This window comes from Nasonia vitripennis, chromosome 4 (genome assembly GCF_009193385.2).
Source record: "Nasonia vitripennis strain AsymCx chromosome 4, Nvit_psr_1.1, whole genome shotgun sequence".
NCBI lineage: Eukaryota > Metazoa > Arthropoda > Insecta > Hymenoptera > Pteromalidae > Nasonia > Nasonia vitripennis.
This window is the reverse complement of record NC_045760.1, coordinates 7,181,175-7,194,671: the sequence shown is the minus strand read 5'-3', so window position 1 is coordinate 7,194,671 and position 13,497 is coordinate 7,181,175. Positions and strand designations below refer to the sequence as shown.

The window sequence follows — 13,497 nt, the reverse complement described above, 5'->3', positions numbered from 1 at the left end:
CAGGCGTCTATAGCTATATAGCTGTACACAAGCAGAGTCAAAATATCTCGAGGTGTCTTGCGAGCTAGTCGGGCGGAGTTGGCGCGCGCAAAGTTCGGTAAGCCGCAGCGGGATCCGAAGGCACTTAAATCAAGAATATCCGTGAGCGGGCGACGTAACGTCGCCGCGACGACACCTTACGCCGCTTAATCTCCCTTGGGAGCTATCGAGTTTTCTAATTCCTGCGCCGTCATATCCCACCGGCTAATTGCTTTAGGAAAATTCATTAAGAACCGAAGAGACAGAAGGGGGCGCTGCGAGGACGACGACGACGAAAGAGAGAACGATTGTGTGTCTGTGTGTGCAGTGTGTACCGGGAGACGTCGTTGTCGCGCGCGCGCGAGACACGAGAATGCCGGAAGGGGGCGAGAGAGAGAGAGAGAGAGAGAGAGAGAGAGAGAGAGAGAGAGAGTTAAGATCATTCCGTAATGGAGACGCCGCCGAGTTTAATTCCACCACCGATCAACCACTCAAGGCCCTCTAAGCCCGCACTTTCGCGTATCCGCCTTCCGAGTTATAAACTCACGATGCGGATGTCGCTCTTGTTCTGATTTGTTTCCCTCGTCCAATTCTCTCCGCGACGCTCTCTCGCTTCTTCGTTCTTCATGAAATTTCAATTTGCTCCGCGCTCGCCTATGCGTGTGTGTATGTGTGTGTGTGTGTGTGTGTGTGTGTGTGTGTGTGTGTTATGCGTGAAAACGAACGATTTTTCTTTCGAACTTTCCCGGAAGCGCGACTCAATGCGACGAGGGGCCGGTTATCTTCGAAAATTCATCACTCGCGCGTAATAATACCTCGGCGACTGCAGCGAGACCTGCAGTGTACAACTCGGAGACAGCGCAGATGCATCTCCTCTCCCGCGACGACATTCGCGTGTACGGGAATTTGACAGGCCACTGTGTGCGTCTCGCGCGGAAATGTTTAAATATCTACCTTATCGCGCTGTCTCTGTCTATGCGTACGCGTGAAGAGCTTCGAATGCACAAACTGAGGGGGAGTGAAAATCGAGGGACTGTGTAGCGCTCCGACGTCAATGAGGCTCTCACGCATCGGAAGACAAATATTTGAAGGCGCGAGTGAAAAGCGATAACGAGTCCGCGATGATATTATAATGCTGGAGAGAAAAGAGAGGTGTGACACTTTGGTGCAACTATGCGTATCGACCAGATGGCTGATAAGTGACCGCGCGCGACGCAATCACACCGACACACTCACAATGCTGCCGCTGTTCCGTATTATACACATTGTGGCCGGCACTGATTACGGGTCAAAGGCCCCGCGCGTCCCGGACTTTTTGCTCTCGTGACTGAGTACGCGCGTTCACCTCGCGTTATTTTTCGTCAAGATTAAAGGATTTATTTATTTATTTATTTATTTTTATGTTGCAGGTGGAGCGGTATGCAACGTCGAAGAACATCGACAAGGTACGTTTACTTTTGGTACATATCAGAATTGAACATCTTATATGACGTATAAGATTCAAAATTTTACTCCCCGCGCACTGAGAATCGAATTGAAAATTCGATCCAAGTCCCCGTTGTCACCGGCACTCGAAATCGCACATTTCTCGCGATTTTCGCACTCGATATTAAACGCCGTAGCTGCCGCACATATTGTAAAACGATCTCGGCTGAAAGCGCGTTGGCACAAGGGACGCATATTATGTTATAGGGAAAACGAAAATAAACACAACACAGAACAGAAGGATATGTATTTCAGAACAAAATGACACAGACACACACATGTACAGACGAGAGGGAGAGAGAGCAGAGCGCATTCATTATGCGAACGCGCGGCAGTAGCGTTGTCAGCGCGTAACACAGGCGATCGTATTAAATTTCGATAAATTGTCGGTAAATAATGCGCGACTACCTCTCTCTCTCTCTCTCTCTCTCTCTCTCTCTCTCTCTCTCTCTCCCTCTCCCGCTTTGCCGGTCGTCAGCGCTGCAGCGGCTGCGTATATTTTCGCAAATCAGGCTGGCAAAGCTGAACGGACAAATCTCTATGGCACTAATTGTACGTCGATAAAACGCGGAGACGCGATGATGAGCGCGCCTCCGCGTTGCGGATACTTTATTGCACTTTATTACATCTATCGGATGCTTGCGCGTTTTACATACGATTGAGAGATAATTATGTAGCGTTTAAATTATAATAAGCTGCACATACACGTTAACAATAATGATAAATGAAGAAAATATAGTACACAATACATACAAGCTTAACGATAAAATTATATTACAACGAACATAGCTTAGAGTTTTCGATCATGCTTTAAACTTAATAAATTAATAATTTCGCGTGTATGGCAAGCAGTGTAATAAAAACGCATGCATCGTACGTTCGGATGGCATTATGCATGCGTGTCAATGTTACCGCGCAAGCACTTGTCTCGTTATCTGGTCACTGAACTTGACATCGTTTTTTGCAACCTTGATCTCGTTCACCCGGACGAACCGAAAAGGCAATTTCGACGGAAACAACAGTCGCACTCAGAGAAAGAGACAAGCCTTACACTGTTACAAGCGGAGGGCTAACCGGTGTCTGACCAGTCTCGCCCTCTTACCACTGCGTCGCGCTGTAGTTAAAGAACGCGAAAAGCGAGCTTTACAAAGGTAACATAAAAGATACACATCTATGAGCGTGTATTATATGCGGGTTCGTCGGTGGTGTCCACTTAGCAGCAATCTTTACCTTCGCTGTTGGCCTGCGCACCGGTGGTTCGTCGGAATAAAAAACCGCAAAGCACGAACAGTCGAGGATCACACGTGCACACAGGGGGGAGATAGTCGCGGCACACACTTGGCAGCGAGTGCAACTTCGTCGAAGAAAGCAAAGGGCTACACTGTCCGTCCGGTGAATAACTGAAGGTCGAGTATAAATCACGTCATATTGTGTTCGGCACTGTTATAACAATACGATAATGGTTGTTCGTTCGGTTGAGCACATGAGAAGAAAATTAAAGCCGAGTCTGCGTACTATTGCGTGTGAGAGAGAGAGTTGGAAAAGTTGGAGCGGAAAATTGCACTAAGTCATTTGTAATGTGTTCAGATGAGTTGCCGTGCTGGAAAAGTCAAAGTCCCGTGTCTCGAGAATTCGCGCTGACGAAGCATCCTCGCGATCACATCGGCCTCGTCGTCTTGAGTTAACTCGCGGACGTCGGAGATGAAGAAGAAGAAGCAAGTCCGGCTCCTCGGCTGATGCATGTTCCCGAGAGATGAAGGTCCGAGCTGCTCGGCTCGTCCATCGAAGCACTGAAGCTGCAGCGCGCACTGTTCATGTAGAGAGTAGGCGAGGAGCACTGATCGTCTAAGATTCCGCGCGCGCTGGTCAAGCTTGCTTCCGTCTCGACGGTCGGCGCGCGTTTGAGATGTTCACGTGTGGTGGCTGCGCGTCGCCTTCGCCTCCGTCGTCGTCGTCGCCGGCGCTGCCGCTCTACTGCCTCTTATCTCTCTCTCTCTCTCTCTCTCTCTCTCTCTCTCTCTCTCTCTCTCTCTCTCTCTCTCTCTTCTCCTCTCACTGCCGCTGCTGCTGTGTGCACGTGTGTGTGCGTGTCCGCGCGAGGGGGCCACCTTCTCCTTGCACTTACGTGTGTGTATACGTATAGGGGGACGTGTGTAGGTGCGCGGCGGGGGGTGGAGGGAGACGGGGGCTGAGGAGGCGTGTACCCGTCCTGCGATGCACAGCGTGCGCTCTCGCTCTCTCACTCTCGTTACTGTTGCGGAGGCTGCGTCTTAAGTGCGTCTCCTCGGTGGCCGGCGGAACAGAGTCTGTGCGCGCGCGGCTGGAGTAGTGTGGGTGTGTGGCTTGTAGTCGTGTGTGTGAGAGAGGCTGGTCAAGCCCCGGCAGCACCCCGTGCGTGCTACACGAGCGCTCCGTATGATAAGGCCGCCGCTTTGCTACTGACGGCGAGCCCGCAAGATACCAGCCTAACCCTGCGCGGCCGCGCGGCGCTCCAGCAGCACGGTACAGCCAGCCGCACACGTACGCACGCACACACTCTCTCTCTCTCTCTCTCTCTCTTCATGTCTGCGCTTCCTCCCCACCAGCAGCGCCGAGGCGGCTTCTCCTCCCGCCGCGGCGAGAGGGGGTGGACGGCAGCTATCAACCCTTATGCCACCTCCACGCCCGCCGGCCGCGAGGCCAGTCTTATCCCCTCCAGCCGCGCGAGGCGGCAGACTTCCACCACCACCGGCGGTGCAGCCACCCCCGCAAGCGCGCCACCAGGGGAAGATTCGACCCCCCACCGAGAGCGCGAGCCCCTCTTTTCTCGCTGCCGCGAAGCGCATAGTCCGCGACTCGAGGCCAAGAGAGCGAGAAAGAGAGAGACAGAGAGTCTTCCCTACCACCGTGGACGCCAAGAGAGTAGCCGTGGACCAGAACTCTTCTTCTCCTTCTACTGCTCCGCGCATCGCCCCCGCTTCCTCTCTCTCTCTCGGCGAAACCCTTCCGTCCTGCTCTCGACTTCTCTGACCAGTGCCCGCACCCCCTACCCGAGCCGCCCCTCGATCTCTTTCTCTCGCTCCCGCACGTCTTGAGATAAAAAGCACGGACAATCGGGTTTCCTAGTTAACTCGCTCGACCGCTCGAGAGCAACCCTTTTTCCTTCGCCCGATCTTTGCTCTCCGATTTTTAGACGGTCCTTCTGACTCGATGGACTTGAAAAGTATTCACCGGCCTCCTCCGGATTATTTCTTCGGCGAGTTTTTTTCCTTTCACAATAGCGGCTATAATGGAAAACTCGCGATGGCCAAGTTTGAATTGCTCGGCGATTCGACTTTTTAGAAATTATCATCGATTATAAACGGCTTCGTAGACGCTATTGTAAATTTTAAAAGGAGTGTAATTGCACAGCATCGATTCGCATCGATTCGAGATGACCAGCTTTTGTCGACCGATATAACTATCCAATTTTAGCAGAAAAAAATGTCAGCGGATTAACATGGAATAACACTGATATTGCATTACTTAGCTTCCTTCATTTAACATCTTACTTTCTATTCCGGGCTCATCGGTTCCAAGCTAATTTAATTATTGAATTCGAAGCTTCTATGGTCTATTCACCGTCAATGATTAAATTCGTCGAATCTAAAATCGTAACGCAGAAACGATGAATTTCGAGAAAAATGATCGATCCCGCTTCGACACACAGCAAACCGAGATTGTTTACGCAGCCGTTACGACAACAATGCTTCATCGCATTTACACGAGGGCTCGCGTTATCAATGTTTAAAATCCACCGACACCCGCCCGAAAACGGCGATAAAACAATTCGATGCTCTCGTCCGCGCTCGTATATAAACAATTCAAAAATAAGTCATTCCTGCATACTTACGCGACAGAAGTTCCCGCGCACGCGAGGCGCACAAGTGCGCATCGAAAAATAAAAGGAAGCTCGCAGAGTACAGCGCGCGCCGCACAAACAGAGTATCAGCCGGATACTTTCGATTGCATCCTCCTCTGCTAGTGGCTCTTCCTTTTTTCGCGCTCTCGCTCTCGCCGCCCGCCCCCCTCCCCCGAATATATCCCACATATCGGTGACTTTGCTTCTGTCTGACTATAGCCGTCCCTCCTCTCCTCTCTCTCGATACTGTACACAGATCGACGCTTTCTCTCTCTCTCTCTCTCTCTCTCTCTCTCTCTCTCTCTCTCTCTCTCGCACGCGCGCACTTGGTTCGGCAGCCCCTCTTCCGTCTCCCGCTTCCCCTTCTCGCTCGCACTTTTTTGCGCCATCCGGTCGACTTCTCGATATGTATACAAGCGCGCGCGCTCGCTCGCTCGTCTGTCTACGTAGGCGAGTCACTCGCGTTTTTATTTTCGCGTTCGATCGCTCTGTGTGTGACGGATTCGTGGCAACGTGTATCCCTCAAACAACCCCCCTCCCCTCTGGAGGCGCGACGTCGCCGTCGAACATCTGGGTAGCCCGATGACCCTCAACCGCGCTCGCGTGGCGCCGATCAAGACGATCGGCGTGTTTGGACTTTTTCTGGGATAGGTTTTGTATGGGCTGGGAATCTTCCGCGCTGATTCTTGCACTTTTTCTCGAGTTTCAGACTAGGACTTGGATTTCGCGATTTCTGACGTGATTGTGAGCGTGCTGTGAGTTTGTCTGACAAATTGAGAAGGTTTTTCACGGGGAGGAATAAAGATTTGAACGATTTCGTCTGCGAATATTCATTTTTTAAGCAGTTTTTAGATTTGTTAAATTCAATTTTTACGTTTTTTTTTTCGTAATTTATTGGCTCGAAAATCAATTTTTTAGTTTTCACCCTGACGAAGAAACTTTGTATCAGGATAAAATTTTCTTCTATGTACTATAACTTTATGGCAACTAAATCTACAAAAATGTGACATGACCTCGAGACTCGTATGGTCGCGAACTATTTTTTCACGTCGACAAGAGCGTGTTTACGCTGAACTTGAGTCATTTCGCGCAAGAATCAGTGGAATCTTCAAAACTTCATCGCTCGTATTGTGCATCATTTATGATTGAGAACGCATTTCTGCATCGAGAGTCATGTATCTACGAAACAATCATGCAAAAAACATCAAACAGCAAGCCACAGAAGAATCGAGAGTACCCAAATATAACGAGGTCCTCGAGTATATCTCTCTAATAACAATTACGTTTTAAAACCAAATAAAAAAAAAGTTCGATAAACGCATCCTTCACACCTCACCCAAAAAAGCGAACTCTCCGCATTCAACCCCTGACCCGGAAGCCCGAATAGAAACCCTTCGAAAAAAAAATCCTCCCCCCGAAAACCGACACGAGCCGGCGCGCGTTCCAGCGCCTTTCAAAGGCTCGCGCGAGAGTCTCGCACAAAGTGCATCGCTCGAACCACTCTCTCGCGCAAAGCGTCGCTGATTATCAGAGCGCTCCGACAGACCGACAAACATTATAAATTTTTGCCTGCGTTAATTCGGACAGTACGCCGCACGGTGCATACACACGTCCCCCACTGCAGCGCGCGTGAAAATCACACGTCCCCACCTGCGTGTATCACGCACGCATCGGGGAGCCAGCGACGACACACGCATACTCGTTTATACTTTTGCGGTATGCACGTGTGTACACGCATTTTCCGCTTGCCCCCTCCAGCCCTCGTTCGATTGTTTATGAAGCGCGCGATTCGTTTGATTATTAGCTGTTTATATATGTGTGCATATGTACGCGTTCGGGCATCGATCGCCGGCAGAACGCACGAGACCGCGCATTAACGCGCCGAGCGCGACAACGGACGCTTCCGCTTTTGTCGAATGGAGCAGACGCGTATACCGGTATGTATACCCGCGAATCTTTTGTCGTTCCGCGCGTTTTGTCTAGTCGAGGTACGACCGGATTGACCGGTTCTATAATGGAGTAACGAGCGCCTTTAGGGCGGCTGATGCTCTCCGAGAGAAGGACTTAGCACAGTTGGCTACAAAGGATCGAGGCTGTCGGTTGTGCGAAGCGACTGGACTGTATATACTCCGGAATTGTGCTGCTTTCAAGAGTGCTGATATACCAGGCTTTTGTTTTAGCCTCGTTGAGTTTTTGAGTGTTGCTCGCTCGTTTCGTCTTCTCTTGTCTGCCGCGGTTGAGTGTTAAATCGCGTGTGATTTTTTTTTAAATCCTCGTTCCTAACCGTTTCAGTAAGTTCGATAGTTGTCGAATCACACGGCTGTTTATCGTACCGCTGCTCGTCCGTTTTTCAAAAAAGTCGAACGAAGCTCTGCTATAAATCAGAGTCAATTTGCACGGACCGCAAAAGCCGCATCAACGGAGCAAAAAGTTGTCGGGAACAAAACTCCTTCGCTTCTTGCGTTCAACTTGTTCATCGAGTGCCCGATCATTACCGCCGTCGTTATAACAAAGTTATAAGCTTCACTCTCGCGTAGTCTTTCTCTCGGTCTTCTTTTTTTAACGTCCGTTATGCGCAAAGATATTCCCGCGTTCGGTGGCGAAGGAAAAGTTAGCAGGATCGAGTTTGAAAATATTCGCGAAAGTTTGAGTTGGAGGTACTTGGCCGTCGGACTGCCGCCGGAGCTGTATGCGCAGGTCGTCAGGCGAAGTAGTGTAAAGCGCGCGAGTCGGCGTTAAGTCTGACAAGGCCGGTGTTTGTCTACTTCCAAGGAGCCTCGGCAATGAGAAGATACACAGTTGACGTGACTCGATGCGTTGTTCTCTTTCTCGCGGCGTGAGTTGGTGTTCCTTTTAACGTTTGCCGAAGTTTCGATAGAAGCGAATTTTTATTAACGAAAATATTTTGCAGGTTCGATGCTTTCATCGTAAAGTTATTTAAATTCGGACTAGGTTTACTCGATTTCGTTGAAAAACAGTTTGAAGTGTTTAGCAGACTGTGGTTACGAGTAAAGGTTCTCGAGGTCGCGTTTCAATTTAACAATAGCGTTTCGATTCATAATAATTAATAAGTCGTTTGGTTATCGTTCGATTTTAAAATATTAATTTTCCAACTATTTAATTTGTAAAAGATTGTTTAGCCAGAATTAATCTTATTATGTTAATGTAATTTGGTGCATGTTTAATCATCAGCTTATCAAGAATAAACGATTATCCACTGTAATATCACGAAATAGCGTAATTATGGTGTACTTGGTGCGTCAAAGGCATTATGTTAATGCGATGATTGATTAGCATTAATAATTCATTAAGCGTGATGATTAATAATTAATTTCCTAATTTTTAATTCTGCCGAAATTTAGTTCGTCCGGCGATAATTTAACGATACGAGCACTTTCACTGAGCACACAATCGAGTCGGATGTCCTTCAGCTTCGCACAGCCGACAGCTATAGGGAGCTGGTCTGTCATCGCGCTATGCCTGTCCAAGATCTTCTCAGTTGTGCACAGTTCAGTCTCACTTTTCAATTGTTCGCCTGGTCGAATCCGTCGAAACTTCACTTGTCTAATACCGCAGACAGCACAGTCACCATATTGTCACCAAGAATCACTTTGTCTCGCGAGACAATTCTTTTCGAAAATCGCTAATTCCCCAGCGATAAAAAAATACCCAATAAGAAAAAATAAAACGACGGACTCTTACTACGTACTGAAAAAAATAAAACAAAGGCGTGAAAAAACGAGGTGTGGGTGTAAATGCAAAAGTGGAAAATAAAAAAAGCTCTCGATTCGTCTCCCCCGACATGTAGATCCCTGGGACAGATGGGAAGAGCAACTCACCTTTCTCCATCAACGAGTCAGTTCTGATCAAGTCGAGCAGAAAAATCGACGAACTACAAAACGATGATGATGATGACGATGATGAGTCCTCCTGTAGTCTTCGGGCCGACCACAAACGATTCTCCAAAAGAAAGAAACAAACGAAGGGCAAATGAAAAAAACTCTCACTCGGCCGGAGTCGTCGCAGAGTTACGGCAACTCTGTCTCTCTCGGCCGGTCGTCGCGCGCTCCGAAAGCTCGAGCGGCCCTCGCACAGTACATCCAGCACGTTGCATACGTAAACTTCTTCTCGTCGAGATTATAAGCACACAGGTACAACACACCTCCGGCAAGGGCGAGAGTCGAGCTCCTCTCCCTCTTGCGATACGGAAACCCAGGTGGAAAATGAACAACAAACAGCCGCTTCACAATCCGGCGACGAACTTTGTCGACGACGTGTGTATATACATATATATATATATTACATGTACGTATGTGTATATATATATATATATGTATATATGTATGTGTGTATATATATGTATATATATATATATATATATATGTATATGGATGACGCTGCTGACCACCGGTCCTTACTTCTGGCTTAACTCTTGTCACACTGTGGTACGTATGTGTATAGTCGGGCTGGTGCTGCGCCGCACCGCACGCACTCGCTCTCGTGTGTATACTTTCTTGCGTCTCGGCGACTCGGTCTATATCTTTCGGTCCGGAGCGAGCAGCGTCGCGCGCGAACTTGCGGGCTTGCGGGCGCGCAACTGGCGGCGGTGGCGGCGCGCTCGAGACGACGGAGGCGCCGGCAGCGTAGGCGGAGCGCGCTGTCTCACTCTAGCTGCGCGGCGCGAGTCTACGCGCGCGCGCGCCTCTGCGTTTGCGTATGTGTGTGCAGCGGCGGCGGCGGCGCAAGATCGCGGATGCTGCTGCTGCTGTGCAAGCCGTGCTCTCCTGCGACGACCACGCGCCGGAGTAGACCGAGAGCCGCTGCTGCCGCCGCTGGCCCCCTTCGCCCGTTTCGCCTCTGTGTAGGTGTGCACGTACGTGGCGGCCCGTACAGTGGCGCCTCTGCGGCCGACGCTCGCAAGCTCCCGGGCGGACAGTGCGCTAGACGGAGAGCGCGAGAGCGAGCTTGCGCGTACGTGCGACTCGCGCGGCTGGCTGTGTGAGTGCGAGCCGGACACTGGGGGCGCTCCGAGCGGTAGGGGGTTGCTCCGAATAGCCGTCGCACGGCTGCTGACCAGAGCAAGACAGCGAGAGATAAGAAAGCCCCCGTGGAGAAGGGGTAAGCTCTACTTTCGCCGGCGCCGCTCGTGTGGGTACAAGTAGGGTGAATAGGTGTGACCGGAGGAGGACGAGGCTTCGGGATCGGTCAAAGGGGTGGCGCGTGTACGTACACGTGCTCCGGGGCTTGTGTGCAAGCGCGGAAGGAAAGTGGCCCGCCGCCACGACGTTTTCGGGGGTAGCGAAGCAAGTGGGGAGGGCCACCGTGCGATGTTTGTTGCGCAGAGGGGAAGACGCGCCGCGATAAGAAACTCCGATCCCTTCCACCGCTGCTCGCTTTATCGGACGATTCTTCTTCTTCTTCTTCTACCTCCTCGTTTTTTCAAAGGCCTTTTTTACCACCGCTGCACACACGGAACTGTTTCAAGGTCGAGGCGGCATTTTTTCCGAAGGTCTTGCTGAGAAGGAATGAACCTGGGAATTTTCCTCCCACCACCCTCGTCGAGTGTGCGATTCGAAGGAGAAAAGTAGCCGATATAACCACCTGATCGAGAGGGAAAAAGTCAGATCGAATTTCGCTGTTATTTGCATCCGCGCGCAATAAGACAAGCGCGGCTCAGCTGAATGGCTTTCGAATGCCGCACGCAAGTGGTGGAATCAGGGCAAAAAGCTCGCGGGCTTTTTTCTCCCGCGCACGCATAACATATATAGGCTCCTTCTCTTTCGACGCAGCTGTGCTGCTTCCGTTCGCCATTCACAAATACAACGCGCTCTCAATCATTAAAATTCCCTCTTCTTTTCGGCCGTGGAAAAGAGCAGCCGCGAGAAAAAAAGCGAGAACTATAACTCTGCCACCTCCACGGATGACCAGCGGAGAGAGGGAGCAGCGCAAAGTCATCTCCGCCGATCATGCGCGAAGGTCGAGGAGAAGAAGAGCTCCGTGCGGACGGGAGAGTGGAGAGAAATAAGGGGCGAGAGAAGCTTCGCTTGTGGTGGTGAAGGGGCCGAGGCGAGCTTGTGTTGGTGAGCCCGAAGAAAAATCGGCCTCGCTGGTGGTGGTGAGCGCGGCTCTCTAAGGGAAGTTCCGAAATGAGAGAGTGGGGTGCGCGCGGGCGCTCAGGAGAGAAAGGGTTGCCGGACAGTGGCGAACTCGCTGCTTAGGCGGCCGAGAGTCGAACTAACTTGGAGACGGGGCTTTGCTGCTTCTGGGGAGGTGGAATAGAGCCGAGGCTGCGTCGCGCTTTCTAGAGAAACGGTCAGCCAGTCGCCTCTTGGTTGCGCAGCTCGCTGCTGCTGCTCCTGCGGAGAGACGCGACACCGAGGCTGTGGGTCCTTGCCACGAGCGATCGGAATGATTTTTTCAGAGAATTCGTATAGGACAGAGAGAGCTCAGTAGGCCAATGAATAATGAGCAAAAGCAGCTATTCGAAAAGCCTCCTTTTGCATTCACGAATACTCTATTCCGGAATTTTAATGCCGCGCCTGACCGATTGCTATAATATAACCGTCGATTAATCAAAAGCGAAGAAATAATGAAGCGAATGTAGGAAAACTGATATACGCTCTATTGATAAAAATAAAAGCGATAATGTTTCGATCGCCGACGCGCGTGCATAAATATAAATACCCGATATACAAATTTAAACGCATAAATAAACGTCTCAATTACCGCGCAATTATTAGTCAGTTATATAATAACAAAATATGTATACGACTGCATTAACGCTCTGCATTTGTTGCGCGCGTTGGATTGTAATACGCGCTTTATTTTCAAGCGCGAAACGATTCAATAATGAACTCGACGTCCGCATAAATTATTGCGAACGCCTCGTCATTTACAGCGAATGAATTTCGCATTTCCTTTGAATATTTTCTTTACTCGACTGTTTTTCTTGTTATACGCGCGCCACATATTATATCGAACAAGCATCCGTGTAAACAATCGCCGTCAGTTCAACAAATAAAACGGCGCGGAAAAGAATAAATAGAGTAAAAGCCGCACAGGAGCAAAAGGTCTGCAAGATCGTGCTGCGCCCTTCAGCCGGACTGCCCAAGCACAACTTCTCCTTTTCTCCTCTCTCTCTCTCAGCTCTGACGTCAGATTGGTCAATATAGAGTCCTCCACCTTAGCTGCGCGCGCGCGCAAAGCTCTCGATCAGCCGACGTCGTAGTCGGTATTTTTATTCCCTCTCGCGCGCATTTTAAGGTCACTTGTTGCTTTTTAATCTCCGAGCCGAGAGGGAGAGAAAGAGAGCCCGCCTTTTCTCCCAAGCTGCTGCTCGCCGCCGGCTATGTGTATACACCCGTATGAGAATCCGTACGTGTGTAGGTGACGGCGGCTGAGCTTTTTCTCTTTTCACCCGAGAAAGAGACTTTAAAGCAAGAGCGAGCTTTATCGTTTTACGATCCTCCGGAGACGCTGTAATTAAATGTGCAGCTGCTGGTCGGCCACGATGAATGGGCTTGAGACTATACCGCGTTTGTTTCGCCTCTCGCGTTTTTTTTTCTTTTCTTTTCTTTCTTACAGACCGTCGCTTTTGTTTGCGATTGCTTGTTGTCGTGGGTAATCGAAACCCGCGCACTTTTTATCGAATAAACGTCTATAGCCAGGCAGTTTATCAAATGATGCCATCTCGAAAATTCGTCTTAATTCTGGTCCTTCGGCAGGTCCGATCAGCGTCGGGCTATTTTTATTCGCAGATTTCAAGGTCACTTGTTGCTTGTTTAGTTATGTGTCGCATCCGCGCACACATACCACGAGGCTACCACCCACACACGTATATCGAGTCGTAGTAGTGGCGGCACGCGTGCGGCGTTCACATCGGACCGATAGGTGAACGCCCTGTCGATTTCATTAGCAGCGCGCGGCCGCGTCACTTTTTTCGCACTCTTTTCTTGCCCCCTTTCGCGACGAGCAGTCCAGATTTCGCGCCGCCGCCGCGTTTTTTTGACTTTTTCTTTTTTTTCCTCCTTTTTTTATCCCTCGCTTTTAAGCTTTCTCCGTCAGCTGGCCTTGCAGCCGCTGTCCCTTTTTTTGCGGGCATTGCTCACATTTGT

The 13,497-nt window shown here is 50.1% G+C and overlaps 2 protein-coding genes across 12 annotated transcripts in view; one reads left to right on the top strand and one right to left on the bottom strand.

Moving 5' to 3' along the window:
• pros (homeobox protein prospero) overlaps positions 1-10,190 on the bottom strand; it is a 110,432-nt gene extending 100,242 nt beyond the window's left edge. For 5 of the 6 annotated variants that reach the window (XM_016984799.3, XM_016984808.3, XM_016984805.3 and 2 more), the window contains exon 1: positions 9,223-10,190. The gene's annotated coding sequence lies outside the window, so the exon portion shown is untranslated. Of the gene's footprint in view, positions 1-2,733; positions 8,510-9,222 lie in introns of those variants that run through there. The other variant, XM_016984800.2, reaches the window with a different exon arrangement.
• Positions 1-13,497, top strand: part of LOC100678558 — a 223,353-nt gene that overhangs the window by 1,759 nt on the left and 208,097 nt on the right. For 5 of the 6 annotated variants that reach the window (XR_004344924.1, XR_004344925.1, XM_031929507.1 and 2 more), the window contains one exon: positions 1,428-1,463. Coding sequence is in view for 3 of the 6 variants with exons in the window: in XM_031929507.1 (XP_031785367.1) it covers positions 1,428-1,463 (36 nt within the window). In the remaining 3 variants the exon portion in view is untranslated. Of the gene's footprint in view, positions 1-1,427; positions 1,464-3,090; positions 3,177-13,497 lie in introns of those variants that run through there. The other variant, XR_004227547.1, reaches the window with a different exon arrangement.